Below are 21,234 nucleotides of genomic sequence, written 5' to 3'. Positions count from 1 at the left end.
TGCTATTTCTTACGCTGTGAGTTTTTGACAACTATCAAATAATTTACAAATATCATTGAAACTAAAATTGCACAGTCATGCCACCTAAAAGTATAAATAACTTAAAATAACTAAATGTGGTTTTATTGAAAATAAACATAGTTTTATTTTTACATATTTTCAATTATTGTTAATAATTCAGAAAATAAGTGAGTCTAATTTATACACTATGTATTTTTTACAATGATATTGTTTGTTTATCTTCAAAAATAATTTCTTGTAATAGCAAAAAATACCTTAGAAGAAAGTTTATTGTGCATTAATTCACTTTTTATAAATTAAGCTAATACCGAAATACCGGTATTTTTATTATAAATACCGTTATCGAATACCGGACAAAAATCGTCCGGGATCCCGGTATTCGGGATCCCGGAATTCCGGTATTGTAAGCCCTACTGACTGCATTTACTCGAATGAGAATTTAGTTTTTTCCGCGTGGTTTTAATGTTTTAATGTGTGTACAATGAATAAAGAGGTATTAATTGCTGCCGTTTTTGAAAGATCCCATATTTGGGACACGAAGGAGAACGATATTTCACTTTCTTTCATTATCTTATTTTAAGTTTTGAAATAGATGATGATATTCTCCATAAATTATTCTTTCGCGATTAAGAAAATGTATTCCAACTTTTTTCTTTTCAGTTTAGTCAAAACAGTATCAAAAGCAATCGTATCGTCATCAGAAGACGAAATTTTGTTATAAGTTATAGACGCAACTGACAAATTTGAACCATTTTTCTCGCTTTTACCCGTCTTCACTGTGTTACCCTTCACGCGCGCGACAACCGCTCAGATTCGCGCGGTTTGCCCGTAAGCGGAAACTGCTTCCACTATGTTTGTCCCCTTTAAAGTATCAAAATTATGTTGTTCATATTATGTTAGGTTCAGTTAGGCCGTGAAATAATCGAATAAACATTCTGGCATAATAATGATTGGAACAGAAAAGACCATAGTTAAAAACATATACCAGAAGCATAGTACAAGTACCTACATACACATTAACAATACGCAAGGATTAACAAAGGGAAAAATAATATGCAATTAAAAGATACCAAGGTTATGATTGAATAAAAGACAGGTTATGTTTCATTTTGGTTCAGAGATGATCAATCATCTCTTTACGTACGTTTCAATCTTCCCAGACTATCTGGGCTACATGGTGGTCCAGAGGCTACATGATCGAAATAAAGCCAAACTGTCTATTAAGCAATATTGTAAAAATAATTCGCATTTTGGACGCTGTAGTAAAATCTAGTAACGAAATGATAAGTCTCAGATCCGAAGCCTGAAAACCTCTCTCGTGGAACTACTTTCTAGATACATCCTTAATCTCTACCTTTTACAATTTATAAGGCTAGCAGACAACGAACAAAGTTGACGAAAGGGACTCTATAATAAGCAGTGACATTCGCTACAGCGTCCAAAATGAGACGCTATAGAGTCCAAAATACGAATATTTTTTTATAATTCTGTTTAAGAGGATCGGTACGTTTTTTCGGCTGCAATGCTATTCAAATGGGGATTAATTTTTTTCGAATCCTGAGAAAACTAATACGTATTTTTAAAAAATTTAAACGCAGAATGAAAGACTGCGTTATTAGCGAGGGCCGAAAGTCCCTGAGAACTTCTATAATGTTTATTTTAATAAGTTACATGGGTGAAAAACTAAGAGAAAATTTAGTGGTATTTTTAATTTCAAATATCTCATTCAAAATAAACTTTTTATTTATTCTAAGGGACTTTCGGCCCTCGGTAATAATTTAGTCTTTCATTCTGCGTTTAGATTTTTCCAAAATATTTATTGGTTTTTTCAGGATTCGAAAAAAAGGAACACAATGTCCGTGGTAATTTTCTAAATCTATCTTTGTCATACAACGCACTCAGTCGAATAGAATATTGTCAGTCAGACACTGACAATCAGTGACAATTATAAATAATTATTTGACATGAATCGGGAATATTTTGAATTGTTGATTAAATAATATTGATATAATATAGTGTATTTGATAAATAATTGATTTAAAAGGTGAACTTTATAAAAAATTATTTATTGTGTATTATTTATGGAAGATAGAAGCAGAGAATACATCAAGAAATATTCTGTGATCCAAGTATTTTGTAGTTAAAGATGTTCAAAATTGTAAGCGTTCCATTTATTAAAAAAGTTTCCGTTAAAAGTTAAAAGTTATTCCGTTTATTAAAAAATCACTTTAACACTTTTCTTCTTTTCTCGATTGAGTATTAGTTTTTGTTGTAGGTACATATAAATTATTACAATCACTGAATACATAGCTAGTGAAAAAATTATCAGTAGTAATTGCACAAGAGCTCTGAAATTATTGAATTTTTCCGAGTGACACTTTGACAGTTTTAATTTCACGAGCCGAAGGCGAGTGAAATTATGTCAAAGTGTCACGAGAGCAAAAATTCTATATTAATTTCAGAGGTCGAGTGCAATTTGTTGCGATTATTTCATGAATAAAACTGTTCAAAACCAAAATTTTATTGTAATTTATTTATGTAAGTACCATTAAACACACAGTTTTTATAAATATTTGACGATTGAAAGTCATCACTTTTATAATTTTTAAAACATTAATTGTCATTAATGTCACTGAATGTATTTTTTCGTAGCAACGAAGGGCATCTGACGTAATATACTTAACGACGGGAGATTATCAAAAATTATCGATTTAATTCAGATTTCTGTAGCTTTCTATTGGTCAGAATCTCCTATGAATGAAATAATCACATTTATTATCTGAATTAATAATTTGCAATTATACAAAAAATAACAGTTATCCAAGAACATTCAAAAGCCATCTCTTTAAGCTAGTTATGACATTGTCAAGTAGAATGACATTCTAGTAATATATACATATCCATACCATTGTGAATTTTACTACACGTAATTTGCCATGTAAAGACAGAAAGGTAGGGATAGCCGTAAAATATTTGCGAATTATGTACCCATAGCCTTAAATAGATAGTTTGGTTTGGTTTACAAACTTTCGTTGGACTCTGGGAAAGTCTGGGACTAATTTCGTTATGATTGAGGTAGATCATTGAAAGGAGTTAAAGTTGGATAACGAACTAAGGAAACATGTCAATAACATAGGAAAGAGGATTAGTTAATAATTCTGATTGCAATATGATGAATCCACCCTCATGATGATTAAGACTGTTATAAAAACATAATAAATATATTCTTAGAAGAAATAGTACTTAAAGAAAATAATTAGGTAGGTACCTGTTTGTATCCAATTTTTGCACGTTGCGTAAAAACTGTCCAAAGTGCGGCCTCATTACAATCCGGCGTAGTCAACGATCCTTCATAGTAAAAATACGATTTCTTATTTGCTGGAACGAAAGCGGCCAATGAGATTGGTTTATCCAGTTCAACTGGCTTTTTTATACTTTCCGTTATATTCGGCAACGCTCTTATAATTGATTCAAATGCTGGGTTTGTATCGAAAGATAACTAAAAAATAGAATATATTAATAGGCTATTGATTATGTTAAAAGTAAGAGCTAAAAGTAACTACAACGTTAACGAGATTTTATTGTCTCATATTATGGTCAATAGACATCTATATTTGAAAAAACCGCGGAGTGCTACCATTTAAATAGGTGCGTTTTTGAGAAAGGGGTGAATTAGGCCCTAGGCACAGGGTGAATTAGAGAGAGTACTATACACCTTTGGTACAAACACGTCTACAGGAAAATTGTTCCTAGTTAAATTTACTATCGAAATATCACATTATCGAAATATCACATTTTAAAGTCAAAAATATTTTTTTTACAAAAATATATTCAAAAGAAAAGCAAGAAAAAAACACGAATGAAAGCAATTTTCTTTTTTGCCCCATAACTTTTTGCTGATGATAATGAGAATCGCTCGAGATAAATCGACAACAAGACAAAGACGTATAGTTGGAGCTAGAAAAAGTGGATCAAGTTTAAACAGGCCATTCGCCTATAGTAAAGAAAGAAGAAGAATAATTCCAAACATACAGTTATAACTTGGTCCATTCTTTATTAGTCACCCTGTATAACTGCAGAACTCTTCGATCCTAAACACCTATTTATTAAAATTATCTTCAAAAATTGCATTACGCAATAGTTAAACTCCCATAAGAGTGCGTTACGTAGGGGGGGGGGGTTAAAAATCTTCAAAAATCGCGTTACGTAATACTTGAACGCTCCCAAAGCCACTGGTTTGACGAGAAGACTGCTTGAACAATTTTCATTCTCCATCAAACACTGTTAACCTTGTCAAATCAGTGGTGTTGCGCGCTAGCTTTCTTTAGTTTTATCCATGATGCCTTTCATTTTTAACAGCTGGCAACCCTAATTTGCCTCCATTTTTCGCAGGCAACCATATATCATCGTATTAGAAAAACTTACCTTTAATTTGATATAAAAAAACATGTATCTATGCCATGAACGATTTTTGTTTCAAAAATGAATTACTGTTAATTTAATTAAACCTTGTGACGATAATATAATTTTATCGTCTAGAGTACGCCAATGAATTAGGTAAAACGTGTTTTTGTACCGTCTCATACGATATAAAAGTCGGAACGAAAAACCTAGTTGATTATTATTCTTGGAGCGTTGATCGCAGAATAATAAACAACAACGAGGTATAAGAGGTGAGTTATCCCGACTATTTTCCGCCGTCGTTTTGGTGTGTTGAACGAATCCGACCGTTTTCCTCTTACCTATCCTTTTACGAGCGTTGATCGTATTTCCCTACATGTCTTTTCCGCTGGTGAGCTGAGCGAGTTTTCCTCTCCTTATATGTCCGTTTCATATTAATAAATTTAATTCCTAATCCACGCGATAGTATTCATTCATGTACCAGATATCGTCACATCAACCCGAACCTAATGTTCGATACGTAGGTTATAAATATATTTTATTAACGAAATTAACGAGTAGTAAATAAGGCTAATTATCTTATCATTTGTAATGTTTTGATTCTAAAATAAATGTCTTAAAAAGCGAACCTTCTGTCTTCGTCTAAATTTTTGTTACCTGGAGCAACAAACGTAACGATCACGTTACAACCTATTGGCGGCCACTTTTTGGCAACCTGTTATTAATGTATTCTCCTATTGTTAAATTTATATAAAAGTGTGATTTACTTATGAAAGTACTAATTCTATGTATAGTGGGATCTTGATCTTAGAGTATATAAGGCACTTTTAACTTACTTCCAATAAAACACCCAAGACAGCAATTCCATTAGGTCTCTTCAACCCTTCAGCTACACTGCCAGCAGATCTGGCGTAATGTACAAAATGTGCTTCAAGTGGATAACTAAAATTATTAATTGAATATTACTTAGCGGCAAAAGATGATCAAAAATATAAATATTATGTTCAAAATAAACCACTTCGGGATGTAAGCATATTTATAACTATAATATGTATATATTACAAAAAGAGCGTTAACCACAAAAATGAAAAAAATAATATCTTGTATTTTTCAATTACAGAGATCATATTGCACAACCAAACATGCGAGTTACTCAGAATAATAACTTTAGGTTGGGCTGCATTTGGAAAAATAAGAGACGTGTTTAAAACAGATATACCAATCCATTTAAAAAGGAAAGCTTTTAACCAGTGCGTTCTACCACTCCTCACATACGGAATAGAAACCTTAACTCTCACAAAAATATCTGAAAAATTGGGAAGGACGCAACGTAAAATGGAGAGATCAATGCTTGGAATAAGCTTAGAACATAGAGCACGAAACGAGGAAGTTCGTGGGCGATCCGGAGGGGAAGTTATCATCGAACGTATTATGTACAAGATAAAAATGTAGATGGGTGGGACATGTTGCAAGAATTAAAGACGACAGATAGACAAAAAATTGCTGGAGTGGAGATCACGGGCAGACAAGCGAAGCCGAGGAAGATCCCCAACGCTCAAAAGCATTTACTCCAGGGTAATAAGCTAGAAATAGACCATGTTCGGGACACTCAAAGATCCAGATAGCTGACTACTTTTTTAGTTATTGTATACCTATAGAATGAAAACCTACCTGTTTCCTGCCTAGAGTTCGTGTCCGCTTTTTAATTATTAACAATTTAGTGCAAAAATCGCGATTTTTTCGATTTTTTGCACCCCATTCAAAAGCTAAATAATTGACATAAAATTACAAAATTTAATTTTTTAGAACATTAAAAAAACTTCAAAATGCCGATTTTTTAAAGTTAAGAAGATAATTTGTTGCTACGTAAACTGAAAAATAAGTGAAAATCGTTATTTGTTAATAACTTTTACTAAAACTACATTAGAACTTTAGTGTTTCACACCCAAAGTTGGGTATTGGGGTACTTAATAAACCCTCAAAATTTGACACCGATCCATTAATTAGTTTAAGAGTTATTCTAATTGTTTATCCCAAAAAGAGGAAGACCCAGACAAACATGGGATAAAGCAATAGGAGCCATTCTGCAAAAGAAAAGATCAAACTGGATAGATGCCAAAGCGATAGCACAGACAGAAAAGAGTGGAAAAAATTTGTATATAGATAATTGATACTTTTATAGAATTAATGAAATTAATTTTAGAAATGTAGAATTAGATGTAAAAGTGTAATTTGTATATTTGTAAGTACCTATGTAAAACTAGATATGTTAATTTGGCAGATTAATGTTGCAACCCTACACCATTGTATGGTAGAAGGGATATGATTATATATATACTAATAATAATAATTAATCTCAGAGTTTAGTGTTGTTTACAATGAAAATCACGATAATCCATCGAGCTGTGTATTCGTCTTTACCCTATAAAAGTTGCACGCTAACTGAAAGCAAAAGCTAATACATAATACATACTTAGCGTTATTATATTCACATCTGCAAAATATATAGGCAACGGTAAGAAGACCACACACACGATATATGTGGGTCACTTCACAAAGTACAGGGCCTTTGAAAAGCCATATGCTTGAGGGTTTGACGATCTTAATATTAAAGTCACCTCCAGGGACGTAGCGTAAGGAGTTAGTTTGTTACAAAGTCTTAATCCAGCATGATGAGACCGATATTTTATAGAAAAAGCAAAAATTAGGATTGGAATAGGATTTGTGGACTCATTTTAATGTAATCTAACATAATGCAAAAAGAAAATTAAATGTTTGTACTAAAGACAGACTATCTTGGAAGGAGATATAAAAAATTAAACGTCACAACAATTAACGGACAGAATAGATAAGAATCGTCTCAAGTAGTTTGGATATCTTCTGTGGATGGAAAAAACTAGATGGCCCATTAGAAGTTATAGTAGAGTTTACCAGAAAAGCGTAAAGAGGAAAGCTAAGACTGTATTGGAGTGGATGTCTTTGGAAGTTAATGGAGCACCGGAATTTGGAGGTAGACAGATGGTGCCTAAGCGTGGAAATGTGGTATTAAATATTTAAATTCCTTAAGAAATAAAATTTTAACATAATTTTTCATACTTTATAAAAATCTTACTATTTTCCATTAATGGTATGTTCAGAAGGCCAGTGAAAGTGTAAATTATCAAAAATGTACGTTTCAGGTAATACACTTCCAGCTAAACTCACGGCTTCTTTATTCTCTGGGGTGAAGGTTATCACAACTAAAACATAATTGTTGGTATATAAAATACATAATAAAGAAACGATCCCAAGTAGTAGTAAAAAGTAACAATCTTAATTTATTTTTAGTGAATTAATTACAAAATAGTGAATTAAATAATTACTGAAGATCTAAATCCGGAATTAGACATTCGATCAAGAATACAGAAATCAAGAGCAGCCTTCTGCAAAATGAGGAAATTTCTGAGTAAGCACAGACCTCTTCTTCTTCTTCCTTCTTGTATGTAGGCCTGTTTCTTCTTCAATATTAGCCTCCTAAATTGTTTAGGTTATCGCACCATCTTTTTCTTGGTCTGCCAATACTTCTTCGTCCATTTGGTGACTTATCTCGTGCTATTCGTACTATCCTATCCTCTGCTATTCTACTAATGTATTCGTTTCACTCCTGTTTCCGTTTTGTCACCCATCCATTTATGTTTTCTATATTGCAGGATCTTCTTATGTTTTCGCTTCTCTCCCCATCCAACAGACTTTTCCCTGGTATTCGTCGGAGTATTTTCATCTCTGTTGTTTCTAGTAGTCGTCTCGTTTTAGATGTGTCAGGTCTTGTCTCCGCCGTATAACTCAATATAGGTCTAATTAATGCTTTATAGATTCTTGCTTTTTTGTCTTGTCTCAGATGTTTCTGAGTAAGCACAGACGTAAGCTTCAAATCAGATATCGGATGGTAAAATGGTATATCCGCTCTATTGTTCTTTATGGCGTCGAATCTGGAATTACCAACGTTGACTTTTTGAGAAAGCTGGAAGCTTTTGAGGTATTTTCTGGTTTGATATATTAGGTATTTAGCTTTTGTAGTTTGATATATTGATTAAATAATTCCAATAATGAAATCATCATCATCATAATATTCAACCCGGATCTATCCACTGCTGGATATAGGTCCCCTCAGTCTTTTTTATGTGTTTCTGTATTGCACAAATAACGAAATACTTAATCTCAATTCCTCCGTAATAATCAACGATCACCAACAAAGTAGAAGAAGCCCTTTTTTCTTTAATCCACTATCCTGTAAATTTACAGTATACATCCAAAATTATCACCATGTTTTAACAGTAAATCCATCTGAAGCTCTTCCGCTCCCTTCCTTACTTTTTAGTTTTTTTATTATGGAACATAATTTGAGACTTCAGAGTTGAGACTTCTGAGCTTCACCGATGAGGCATAAGGATGCTGAAATAGCTATGTGGAGATGGTGGTCCAACTCTGAATCAAATATAAACAAAACCTGCCTTGATCTTTTTTATATGGAACATAATTTGTTTATTCTGGAATTATAACCTTTTTAATACTAGGTCTGGATCCCGCGTATGAAAAAAAGTTGATTAATAGAATGCTGAAAATTTGTTAATAGCTTAAGGGTGTCTAGTCAGACAAACTTTGATATATGGGAACACTGGAACAGGGGAAGTTTTAATTGTGGAACAGGTTAAAAATTTGGAACGGTCAGACCACGAAAACGGCACATGTATTTTGTCCGACAGAACAACCTTAAACTCTCCGAACAGAGATTAAACTCTCATGCAAAAATCAGACTGCTATTTATCACCAAATGGGCGTTTTAATGAGTGGAACATGTAGAATATGTCAAATGACAGGAATTGTGACAGGTGATAAATAGCATTCTGATTTTTGCATGAGAGTTTAATCTCTGTTGGGAGAGTTTAAGTCTGTTCTGTCTGACAAAACAAATGTGCCGTTTTCGTGGTCTGACCGTTCCAAATATTTAACCTGTTCCACAATTAAAACTGCCCCTGTTCCAGTGTTCCCATATATCAAAGTTTGTCTGACTAGACACCCTTAAGCTATTAACAAATTTTCAGCTTGCTATTAATCAACTTTTTTTTCAGACGCGGGATCCACACCTATACTGTTTTCTGGTTTGATGGTGTATTTTGGAGATCAGCAATAGGCTAAGCATATATTATGTAATGTATGGCATTAAATTAATATCCATTTTTCTCTAGGTTATCAAGTTTAATGCAAATAATGCCTTCCCGATTCCTAGTCCATCTTTGATTCAAAAATTATTGAAATTATTATCATCTATTTCTTTTTCAATTTTTTTTTATTTACGCGATTTATATTCTTTTTAAAAACAATTTTACTACATGACTTATTCGAGTTTTAACTTCAGATTTTAGCATTTGTAGTCTTGAGAATAGAACAAAAAGGAAGGAGAAGGTCTTGCTTCTGCGTTATATCCTATTTAAAGTCTACTTTGTATATTGTATTAAATAAGTCTACTAATATATCAACATTTTCTTCCTGTTCTTCTTTATTTTGTGTAGACATGACACTATCTGTTTTTTCAATGTGCCTCCAGTAAGTTGTCGTTCCATCGTTTTTGTGGTCTTCCCACTGATGGTCTTTCTATCGGGGAACATCGCTCGCCGTCCTTATTACTCTATATTTGTTGTCATTCGGCTTATGTGCTCTTTCCATTCTACTCTTCTGTTTCTTACCGAGTTATTAATGTTCTCCATCCTGCATATCTGTCGTATACTTGCTTTGTTATATAGTCTTGCCATAGATTTTTCGAAGGGTTTTTACCTTTGCTATTTCTAGCATTATTTCTCCCTCTCTGTGCCAGGTGGTGTTTCTGCCGCGTATGTAATTATTGGTCTAATGACTGTTTTGTAAATTCCCCCTTTCATTTCTTTTTCCATATTTTTATTTCTTCATATTGTTTCATTCAGGCGCCCCGCACACTGTGGCTATATTTGCACTATTCACTTGATCTTCCACTTCTGTTCGAGCTTTCCGTAGATAGATAGTGTAATGCCTAGATATTTAGAATCCACCACTTGTTCTATTATCTGACCCTCCAGCTCTAATTTAAATCTTAGTAGATTTGCTGTTATATGTATATAATTATGCATTTTACCTTTTTTGGGGAAATTAACATTTTTTGGCGGTTCTATTAAATTGGTGCAGCATACGTTGTAAATCATCTTGACTTTAAGAGATTAGCATTGCACCGTCTACATAGCAGATTATTTTAAGTTGTTTTTTCCATTTCGTATCGTTTTTTAGTCCTTACTTTTTTTAATATTTCATTCATGATCAGGTCAAACAACAGAAGACTCAGGGAATCTTCCTGTCTTATCCCTTTGCCAGCTTCAATTGGGTCAGTTAGTTATTTTACTTTTACTTTTATTGTGTTATTCTGGTAGATATTTTCGATCGTTTTAATTGTTCCTAGAGGTACTTGCGTACCTAGATTAGTCCAGGGTAATAAGGTTTTTTCCATGACACTTCAACAGCCAGGGTACTGAAGCGTTTTTTCGACAGGTAATACCTATAAGAACAAATTGTAACTATTTCCTGCGTAGGATCTGGCAGCTATTTTTATTTATAAACAATTTAGTGTCAAAAAACGGTCTTTTTCCATTTTTTCAAATTAATGAAAAACAGTAAGACTTATGTACAAAGAACTTAGTACAAACATCTTCGAGAGAATGGAAAAATCATTAAAATGGCGTATTACAAAGTTTAATACACTCATTTATTATTAATTATTTATATGGGAAATAAGCCACAATTAAAATGAAAAAAATAATTTTATTAACGTTTCGACGCCCAAATCGGGTGCCGTTGTCAAAATACAAAATATTACTGTAATATTTTGTATTTTGACAACGGCACCCGATTTGGGCGTCGAAACGTTAATAAAATTATTTTTTTCATTTTAATTGTGGCTTATTTCCCATATAAATAATTAATCATAAAAATGCCACAAGGAAATAGCTTCAGAACAACACTCATTTATTGTTAATATTATTGCAAAAAATGGCGAAATTTCAAAAAAATTAATTTCGCAATAACTATTGTAAAAATAAGTGTACAGCTTCGAAATTTTTGTCAGATGAGGGTTCTTTGGTGTTTAATAGGTGACAAAAATTTCAAAGCGATTCATTTGATTTTTTAAGTTTTATTCAAATTGTTTATCCCAGAGAGCTTTTTTGCAATAACATAAGTCAGAAGAAAATAATGTTAGAACCATTCTACAGGTGTCAAATGAAAGAGCATGAGCTAAACTTTCAGATTGGTTTAAAAAAAGTGAATAAAATATTAATAATAAATAATTATGCAAATGTATGTTCAATTTTTCCTTATAAACTTTTTACTTTTTTATATAATAAATTATGTGTATTTATTACATTGTTTCATCAATTATCATATACATAACATTACTTGGTAGTTGTGCACCTAAAAGACGGTAAAAAAATAGAGTTTTTTGAAAAAAGTTATTCAAAAAAGTTTATAAGGAAAAATTGACGATACTTTTGCATAATTATTTATTATTAATAAATGCACTTTTTATTCACTTTTTTAAAATAATTTGAAAGTTTAGTTCATGCTATTTTATTTGACACATGTAGAATGATTCTATCAATATTTTTTTGACTTATGTTATTGCAAAAAAAGCTCTCTGGGAAAAACAATTTGAATGAAATTTAAACAATTGAATGAATCGCTTTGAAGTTTTTGTCACGTATTAAGCACGAAAGAACCCTTATTTGACAAAGCTCTACAGTTACTTTTACAATAGTAATTGCGAAATAATTTTTTTTTTGAAATTTTGACCTTTTTGCGCAATTATATTAACAATAAAAGAGTGTATTAAATTTTGTAATACGCCATTTTAAAGTTTGTTCCATTCTCTTGAAGATGTCTGTACTACGAAAACCATAAGTCTTACTGTTTTCCATTAATTTGAAAAAAAAGGAAAAAGGCCCTTTTTTGACACTAAATTGTTTATAAATAAAAATGGCCGCCAGATCCTACGCAGGAAATAGTTACAATTTGTTTTTATAGGTATTACCTGTCGAAAAAAACGCATCAGTATCCTGGCTGTTGAAGTGTCACGAATAGGGTATATTTTTTTCTTATTACCCTGGCCTAATACTCTTGCGTACAATAAATGGATAACGTCCTTAAATTTGACCTTGTCAAAGATGGACGAAACATAAATATACCGGTTTTGTGTATTATAATTTAAACACTAAGTTTTCAATCTAATAGCACATAAAACAACATCAAAAGGTGTTGTCAAAACTACATCCTAATAGATCGAAAACAATGGGAACCTTCTCTGGTAACACCTCTGAGGCTTCTACAATTTGCAAGCCATAACGGATGCTGAGACTAAGAAAGATGAGAGAATTTTACAATTTATAATTCACGTCCCATCTGCTCAGCGCGGTAAAGTTCCAACGAGAATGGTTCCCTTCGTACTCCAATCAGAGTAAACATGTAAATCAAAAATGAATAACCATTTTCAATTTCGTTGCAACACGAAACTACAGCCGCATCATTATTCTAGTCCAATCAGAGAGTGCAGCAAGAACCTCTACCGGTTTCGAAGCTTATTATTCTCTCATCAGGAGGCACATGCCTCCTGAACTTGCCTCATTATACCTAAATATAGCGCGGTAGCATGATATTACTGATCTAAAACCTAAAATCAAGATTTTAGTACTGGAAATTACTTCTGAATAATAATGTTTTAAAAAATCAATGTTTTACACAGTTTCACTCTAAAATTAATCTAAACACTATGATCTATTTAAGAAAGGTACAAATATTTGCTGCAATAGTTCTTTAAAGGTACCTATCTATACGTGGGTGCCCGTGCTCGGTGTAGCTGCTTAAATGGATACGGCATGCGCTCGCCTACATATAAACCGCACACCGCACACAAGGACAAAATACATATTTACGGCGACAAAACTAAATTTTTCGAGCAACTTGAAATATAATAAATAATGCACATTCCTCAAGCCAAATAACCCACCTTTCAATTAGTTAACAAAAGGATTTGCAGGTAGCAACACAAAAGAATGTACAGCCCGGACAACTGACCATATTTCTCACGCGCTTTCAAAGGCCAGTTGCTCTCGAAATTTCGTCGCAGTAACTACTCTCGCTAAGATTTCCGTGCTACATATTTTTATTTTCTTTAACATGGATAGTGAAGACACAGGTAAGACCCTCATTTTCTACTAACTCACTGCTATGATTATTTATTTTATTAGGTATTTTTAATGGTACAGAAAGACACTAATTTTTCATTAATAAAAATCTTACAAGTGCGTAATTTAAGAGGGTTTTAAAAAAAGTTACGCATAGTTAAGCAGATTTTTATAACTTATGGGCTTGTTCAGTCTATTGTCATTGTAAACTAGTTATAGTTTGCTTCCCGTTGTTTCCCCTTTGTTAATTATAGTTAAGCAGATTTTTATAACTTATGGGCTTGTTCAGTCTATTGTCATTGTAAACTAGTTATAGTTTGCTTCCCGTTGTTTCCCCTTTGTTAATTATAGCTGTTTCTTTGTAGGTGTTCGCTGTAATTCGAGTAAAGTGAAGAAAAATGAACTATTTACTGTACTTAGAAATGAACAGTTTTTGAATTTTTCGCATTCTAAATGTAATGAACGATTAGTGCAGTATATCAAGGAACAATATAATTGCAACGATATGTCAATTGTTGTGGAAAAGCAATTAAAAAACATTGTGAAAGTGTTTGTAAGTCAACTTTTCACAAAATGGCGTGCTTCTAAAAGCATGTTTGAGCGCTTTATCAAAAAGAAGCTTTATGGCTCAATGGAACACTGAATATTCCGGAGACCATCATTGCGTGTCGTCAATATACGCCAACACCACAACCTGGAACTTCATCTCATCGTGTTGGCAGACCAGAAAAGTTATTTGAAGCTTCATCAAGACGAAGTAAGGTAAGAAAAATAAAATCTCTTATTTCCAAAAATACACCAGAAAAACTGTGTTCCGCTGCAAAAACAAGTCTTCTGAAGTCTGGAAAGAGGACAGCTGCTCAAGTAATAGAAATGGCTGCCACTTCAACTCCCAAAAGGTTAAGAAAAATGAAAAAGGCATATAAGTCATCATCGCCAAGTATAATGCCTTACACCCCTGACGAAGCATTGGGGTTAATGGTAGACCTTGGACTTACTAAGGAACAATATATCCAAATGCGGCTAGGTGCCAAGAAAAGGGGTGCTGACATCTATCCCTCATATCACACTATAATGGAAGCGAAAAAGAGGTGTTATCCGCCAAACATTCGAATTGGTGAGAGTGAAGCGGTAGTTCCAGTTCAAGATTTGGTGAACCATACAATCCAGAGACTAACCCAGGTTCAGACACAAGTAATTCTGGACAATATAGGCAGCACTGAAACTTTATATATGTATTATAAATGGGGTCTAGATGGCAGCGGAGGCCACAGCATCTATAAACAAAATTTTATCAACAATGCCATGTATTCGGACTCAAATATTATTTTATGCACTATGGTTCCGTTAGAATTGTCAGAAGACAATCATAAGAAAATTTATTGGAAAAATAACATGACATCGTCTACAAGATTTTGTCGCCCCTTGTCCTTTAAGTTAAAAAGAGAAAATGATCTAAACACAAAAACAGAATATGATGAAATAGAGAAAAAAAATCCTGCAATTAACATCATCCATTGTACCTCTTGGTGAACGGATGATTAGTATTAAACATATTTTCACATGCACAATGGTCGACGGAAAGACGGTCAATGTTCTTACTGAGACAAAGAGTACACAGGCGTGCAATGTTTGTAAGGCCACTCCTGTAAACATGAACAACATCGAAGACTTAAATAAAAGGGTTTGTGATCAAGATTCATATAAATTCGGGTTATCAATATTACATTCTTATTTAAGAACCTATGAATATCTTCTACATATCGTCTACAAACTTGAAACACAACAATGGCAAGCGAGAGGAAACGAAGCCAAAGCAATAGTTAAACGCAGGAAAGATAATATGAGTACAGAATTTTGTACCAAAATGGGACTTGTTGTTGACCAGCCAAAGCAGGGTGGCGGAAACAGCAATGACGGCAACACAGCCAGAAAATTTTTTAAAAACCCAGATATTGTTGCTGAAATTACCGGCCTTTCTAAAGAGTTAATCGAACGGTTTGCCAATATATTGTTAACTCTTTCAAGTTGTCATTATATAGATGAAGAAAAATTTAGAGTATATTGCTTAGAAACAGCTAAGTTGGCGGTGTCGTCTTATGGATGGTATAAAATGAGCGCAAGTGTTCATAAAATACTTTTTCATGGAGCGGACATCATAAAATCTCTGCCTCTACCAGTTGATCAAATGTCGGAGGATGTACTAGAAGCTAGCCAAAAAAGCTACAAGAATCTTCGTCAGTTTCACTCCAGAAAGACATCTCGGCTTAACACAAATGCCGACATATTCAACTGGGTGTTGATATCCTCCGATCCTGTTATCACAAATACTAGAAAAAGACCAAAAAAGGAAGCTTCGACATATTATAATGAAGTAGTAAGAAGCATGCTGCGAATGCCTGTGTTTCTGGCAAGTGACGACATCGCAGAAACCGAAGAGCATGACGACGAAGGCACTGAAATTATCGATTAATTATTGTAATTGATTTTGTGAAATTACTTTTTATATGTCATTATTAATAAATAAAACACTTATTTAAGATCTAACTAGATTTTTTTATACGCTTACATATTTGTCAATATTCCTCGGTAAGGTAGGTATGTACTTACTAGGAGTTTTAAGTAGAAGTATAGGTACCTATAAATTGTGTATTGTGATCTTTAACTACTTATACATAATTAAAAGGTAGGTTTTGTTCTTATGTTCAAACCTAACAAAAAAATGCTTATTAGATACCTACAAATCAATTATTTACAATCAATATGTAAAATCCTAGGTCACTTACTACTTTTTTTTTATAGAATTTGGGCCTAATAAAGACTTTTAGTGCCTAATAAAGACTTTAAAGTTATAAAATGGTTTTGTCGCCGTAAATGTGTGATCCGTCCTTGTGTGCACCGGTTGAAACGAAGAGGGTGAGCGCCGAGTGGCGAGCACCAACGTATCCAGTATGTGGAGCTGCTACACCGAGCACGGAGCACACACGTATTGATACTTACCTTAATATTTACTTACCTCCATGTCCACTGTTCTGTATGTTTGCTCTGAACCGTTTATTATATGAATAGAATTTAAACAGATCTGGCGTTTGTGCCTCCGCCTTTTTTTGATTTAAATCTATGGGTGACTGACGTTGTCCTGTTTTGCAAGTTTCTGGCCATGCATCTTAAAAATAATTTTACAATATTATTATACAGGGTGTAACAAAAATACAGGTCATAAATTGTACCACATATTCTGTGACCAAAAATAGTTCGATTGAACCTAACTTACCTTAGTACAAATGTGCACATAAAAAAAGTTACAGCTCTTAGTTACAAAATGGAAATCGATTTTTTCCAATATATCGAAAACTATTCGAGATTTTCTATTGAAAATGTACATGTGGTATTCTTATGGCAGGAAAATCTTTAAAAAAAATTATAGTGAAATTTGTGCACCCCATAAAAATTTTATGGGGGTTTTGTTCCCTAAAACCCCCCCAAACTTTTGCGTACGTTACAATTAAATTAATATTGTGATACCATTAGTTAAACACAATGTTTTTAAAAATTTTTGCCTCTTAGTACTTTTTCGTAAAGCCAGTTTTTATCGAGATATTTTAAATATTTTTGTCAAATCCACCATATTTGACTATAGAGACCTGGTAATAACATGAAAGTTTACATTTTTAGGTATGTTTTGAACCAATTTAAAAGAGAAGCCACATCTCGATAAAATATGCCTTATCGAAAAAATAGTAAGAGGCAAAAAAGTTTTAAAAACACTGTGTTTAATTAATGGTACCACAATAATAGTTTAATTGAAATGTATACAAATATTTGGGGGTTTAAAGGAACAAAACTCCCATGAAATTTTTATGTAAGCATATTAAAAAAGAAGCCGCATCTCGATAAAAACTAGATTATCGAAAAAATACTAAGAGGCAAAAAAGTTTTAGAAATATTGTGTTTAACTAATAGTACCACAATAATAATTTAATTGGAACGTACGCAAAAGTTTGGGGGGTTTAAGGGAACAAAACCCATATAAAATATTTATGGGGTGTACAAATTTAACTACAGTGGAACCTCGATAAGTCGGATTAATCGGGACCACGGCCGATCCGGGTTATCGAAAATCCGGGTTAGCCGAAGAATATGGTAAAAATTAATAAAATACGGTATACTTAGAGATAAACTCCATTATAAATGCAAAAATATGAAATACATTTGCACAGTACATCTAAATTACGTACAGTTGTATAAAGTACCTACCTATTGTTTATTTCTTCGTAAAAAACTCAATCGAAGTGAAAAAATTTTTGTTTTGTCTGATGAAAATCGGTCCGGGTTAGCCGGATTTCCGGGTTATCGGGGGCCGACTTATTGGGGTTCCACTGTATATATATATTTTTTAAGATTTGCCATTAGAATGCCACTTGTCCATTTTCAATAAAAAATCTCTAAGAGTTTTCGATATATGGAAAAAATCGATTTCCATTTTGTAACATCAAAGGGCTGTAACTTTTTTAGGTAAGTTAAGTTAAATCTATCTATTTTTAGTCCCAGAATATGTGATTTAATTTATGACCTGCACTCCTCTTATACTCTGTATAGTTTCAAAATGTTTACATATATGTACATTTTTTAGTTTGAATACAATATACAGGATAGCGGAAAATATGGAAACACGGTGATTTGTGTGAAACCAATGAATGTATATTTATGAAATTCTAAGATCATGAATAAGATGATATTCTGCATTTTCTAGAGAACACTTAAAATTTGATCTTGATTTTTTTATTGACAACCTAGATCGATTATACCCTTATACAATTCAAAACCACCAAGAATTAATAGAAGATGATTTTGATCGGAGATTGGAGTTTTGTGAAACCGTTTTACAGAAAATTGGTAGACAAATCTATTTTATAGATTTTCTTGTATTTAATGATGAAGCGATATTCTGCTTGAATGGTACTACCTGGATCCCGCGTACCAAAAAAAAGTTGATTAATAGCAAGCTGAAAATTTGTTAATAGCTTAACTTTGTCTAGTTCGACAAACTTTGATGTATGGGAACACTGGGACAGGGAAAATTTTAATTGTGGAACAGATTAAAAATTTGGAATGTCAGACTACGAAAACGTTCTATGTATTTTGTCGAAAAGAACTTCCAATTGATTTGTTAGCATTTCATTATACACATATTTTGACATCAAAAAAAGCCTATAGACAAATAATTAAAAAGAAAAAACATATATATTTTCATAACCTGTATTCTCAACTTGCAAACAGCAGGGACTCCAAAACATTCTGGTCAGTGATTAGGAAATTTCGGAAAAATCACAATACTTCTTTTATCGATGTAGACGTATGGGAGCAATTTTATTCGAATATATATCCCCCAAAACTATATCATAATGCCCGTTTTTTTGATGCAAGACATCCCATTTTTGACGCTATTATAACCAGTGACGAAATATATAGAGTCCTAAATAACTGTCCCAATTGTAAAGCACCTGGAACTGACCATATTTCTTATGAATTCTTTAAAAATCTTCCAAATAATTGGATACTGTATTTAACGGGCATGTTTAATAGAATACTGGAAACAACCATTACGCCGCATAACTGGAGTGAAGTCATTTTTACTATGATATTTAAAAAGGGCAACAGAGATGATCCAGCAAACTATAGAGGTATTGCCTTACTTAATTGTGTTGAAAAAATATTTACTAATATTTTGTTAAACAGACTCAGAGATTGGGTTGAAGTAAATAATGTTCTTCCCGAATGTCAGTCGGGTTTCAGGGGATCAAGGGGTTGCATTGATAATGTATTCACCCTCACTTCTGCTGTACAACTGCAACTACGACTGAAAAAACGCAAAGTGTACGCTGCCTTTGTAGATTATAAGCGGGCTTTTGACTCCATTATCCATCATTTGCTGTGGCAAAAGCTATTTGGCCTTGGGGTGAGTTCTAAAATAATAGCCATTTTGAAAAACATTTATGATAATGCTAGGATGTACATCAAAACTCCAAACGGCTACACAAGACCATTTGATATTTCAACAGGAGTCTTACAGGGTGAACCTTTGAGTCCACTATTATTTAGTTTATTTATTGCGGATATAGAACAGTTTTTTATTAGTCAAGGATCACAAGGTATCTCCATTGATAGCCAAAATCAAATAATAATGCTATTGTATGCTGATGATTTGGTCATTCTTTGTGACTCGGAAGTTGAACTCGGTAAAAATTTAAGTTATCTAGAAAAATACAGTGACAAAAACCAGCTAACTGTAAATGTTGGCAAAACCAAAATTCTTCCATTTGCCCGAAGCGGTCAAATTGGCAATAAAGGCGTTAAGTTCCTATATAAGAATGAAAAAATAGAAGTTGTTAACAAATTTGTATATCTTGGAGTCACCCTAACCACAACATCACTTTTTAAAGCAATGGCCGATACAACAGTGGAAAGAGCAAAACACGCAATTGGTAACGTGATAGGTTTAATGGCTAAAACCAAAATGAATTCTTGGACATCTCGTGTGCAACTTTTCGATTCGCTAGTTCAAAGCCTTGTTATGAACTGTGTGCCCGTTTGGGGAATGAGATATGCTGACCAGTTAGAAAGAATACAAATAACTTTCTTTAAAAAACTTTTACATCTCAGTATCAATACACCTGATTATGCTGTTAGGTTGGAGACAGGAAGAGTAAAAATTTCTTTTACTATTTTCAAGCTAACTTTAAATTGGCTTATCAAGCTATCGCAAATGCATGATTTAAGACTTCCTCTTATTTGTTTTCTGCGTCAGCTTCAAATTTCTTCAGCAAATAATTCAATAAATACGAACAGATACAACTGGATTTCACAGTTTAAGCAATATTTTCAAATATTAGATTATGAATTTTGTTGGGATGAAAACATCTCTGATTGGCTATTAAAAAACAAGAAAAGCATGTTAAAAAAGTATATGGATATGCTTCATCAAGAAGACATTCAAGCAGTCTCCATGTCAACATTCTCAACTATTTACAAACATTTATCCGTAGATACCTCAGTACAGAAATATCTGGAATTTCAAATTCCCATAAAATACATTCGTGCCATGGCGCAACTTCGAACATCTAATCGCCATGTGTTAAAATTTACCTATAATGGTATAACATATCATATACGACCATCTGAAATCTGTACTATTTGTAACACAAACAAGTTGGAAACTCTTGAACATTTACTGTTTGAATGTCCCATTTACAGTTCAATGAAACCGGTTAATATGGCCCCCCTTAATAATTGCACCGACCTTATTGGTTGTCTTAATAATGTAACTATAATATCTCTGAAAGCAATTTCAATATATATTTGGAATATCATAAAACTTAGATCTTTTGTTTTAAATGAATAAGCTTCACTTTCTCCTTCATTGGTGTTTATTTAAGAAAACAAGTCTCCATTTCAGTTAGTAATAGCGATTAACTTTTGTTTAAATTTGTTAATAGTTACTTATGTTCTAGACTAGTTGTTAGTTATATTCTGTACTTCAGTTTCTCCTTCATTGGTGTTTATTAAAAAAACCAAG

General features: G+C 32.9%; 1 protein-coding gene across 2 annotated transcripts in view; it reads right to left on the bottom strand.

The window, feature by feature from the left end:
* Positions 1–21,234, bottom strand: part of LOC126881788 (putative carbonic anhydrase 3) — a 73,769-nt gene that overhangs the window by 17,802 nt on the left and 34,733 nt on the right. For both annotated transcript variants that reach the window (XM_050646354.1, XM_050646357.1), the window contains 4 exons: positions 16,675–16,824; positions 7,535–7,661; positions 5,259–5,364; positions 3,290–3,520 (listed from right to left, as the gene is read on the bottom strand). In XM_050646354.1, coding sequence (XP_050502311.1) covers positions 3,290–3,520; positions 5,259–5,364; positions 7,535–7,661; positions 16,675–16,824 — 614 coding nt within the window. The remainder of the gene's footprint in view (positions 1–3,289; positions 3,521–5,258; positions 5,365–7,534; positions 7,662–16,674; positions 16,825–21,234) is intronic.

This window comes from Diabrotica virgifera, chromosome 1 (genome assembly GCF_917563875.1).
Source record: "Diabrotica virgifera virgifera chromosome 1, PGI_DIABVI_V3a".
NCBI classification, from domain to species: Eukaryota; Metazoa; Arthropoda; class Insecta; order Coleoptera; family Chrysomelidae; genus Diabrotica; species Diabrotica virgifera.
Note: the sequence above shows the minus strand (reverse complement) of the source record. Positions and strands in the feature narration are given on the sequence as shown.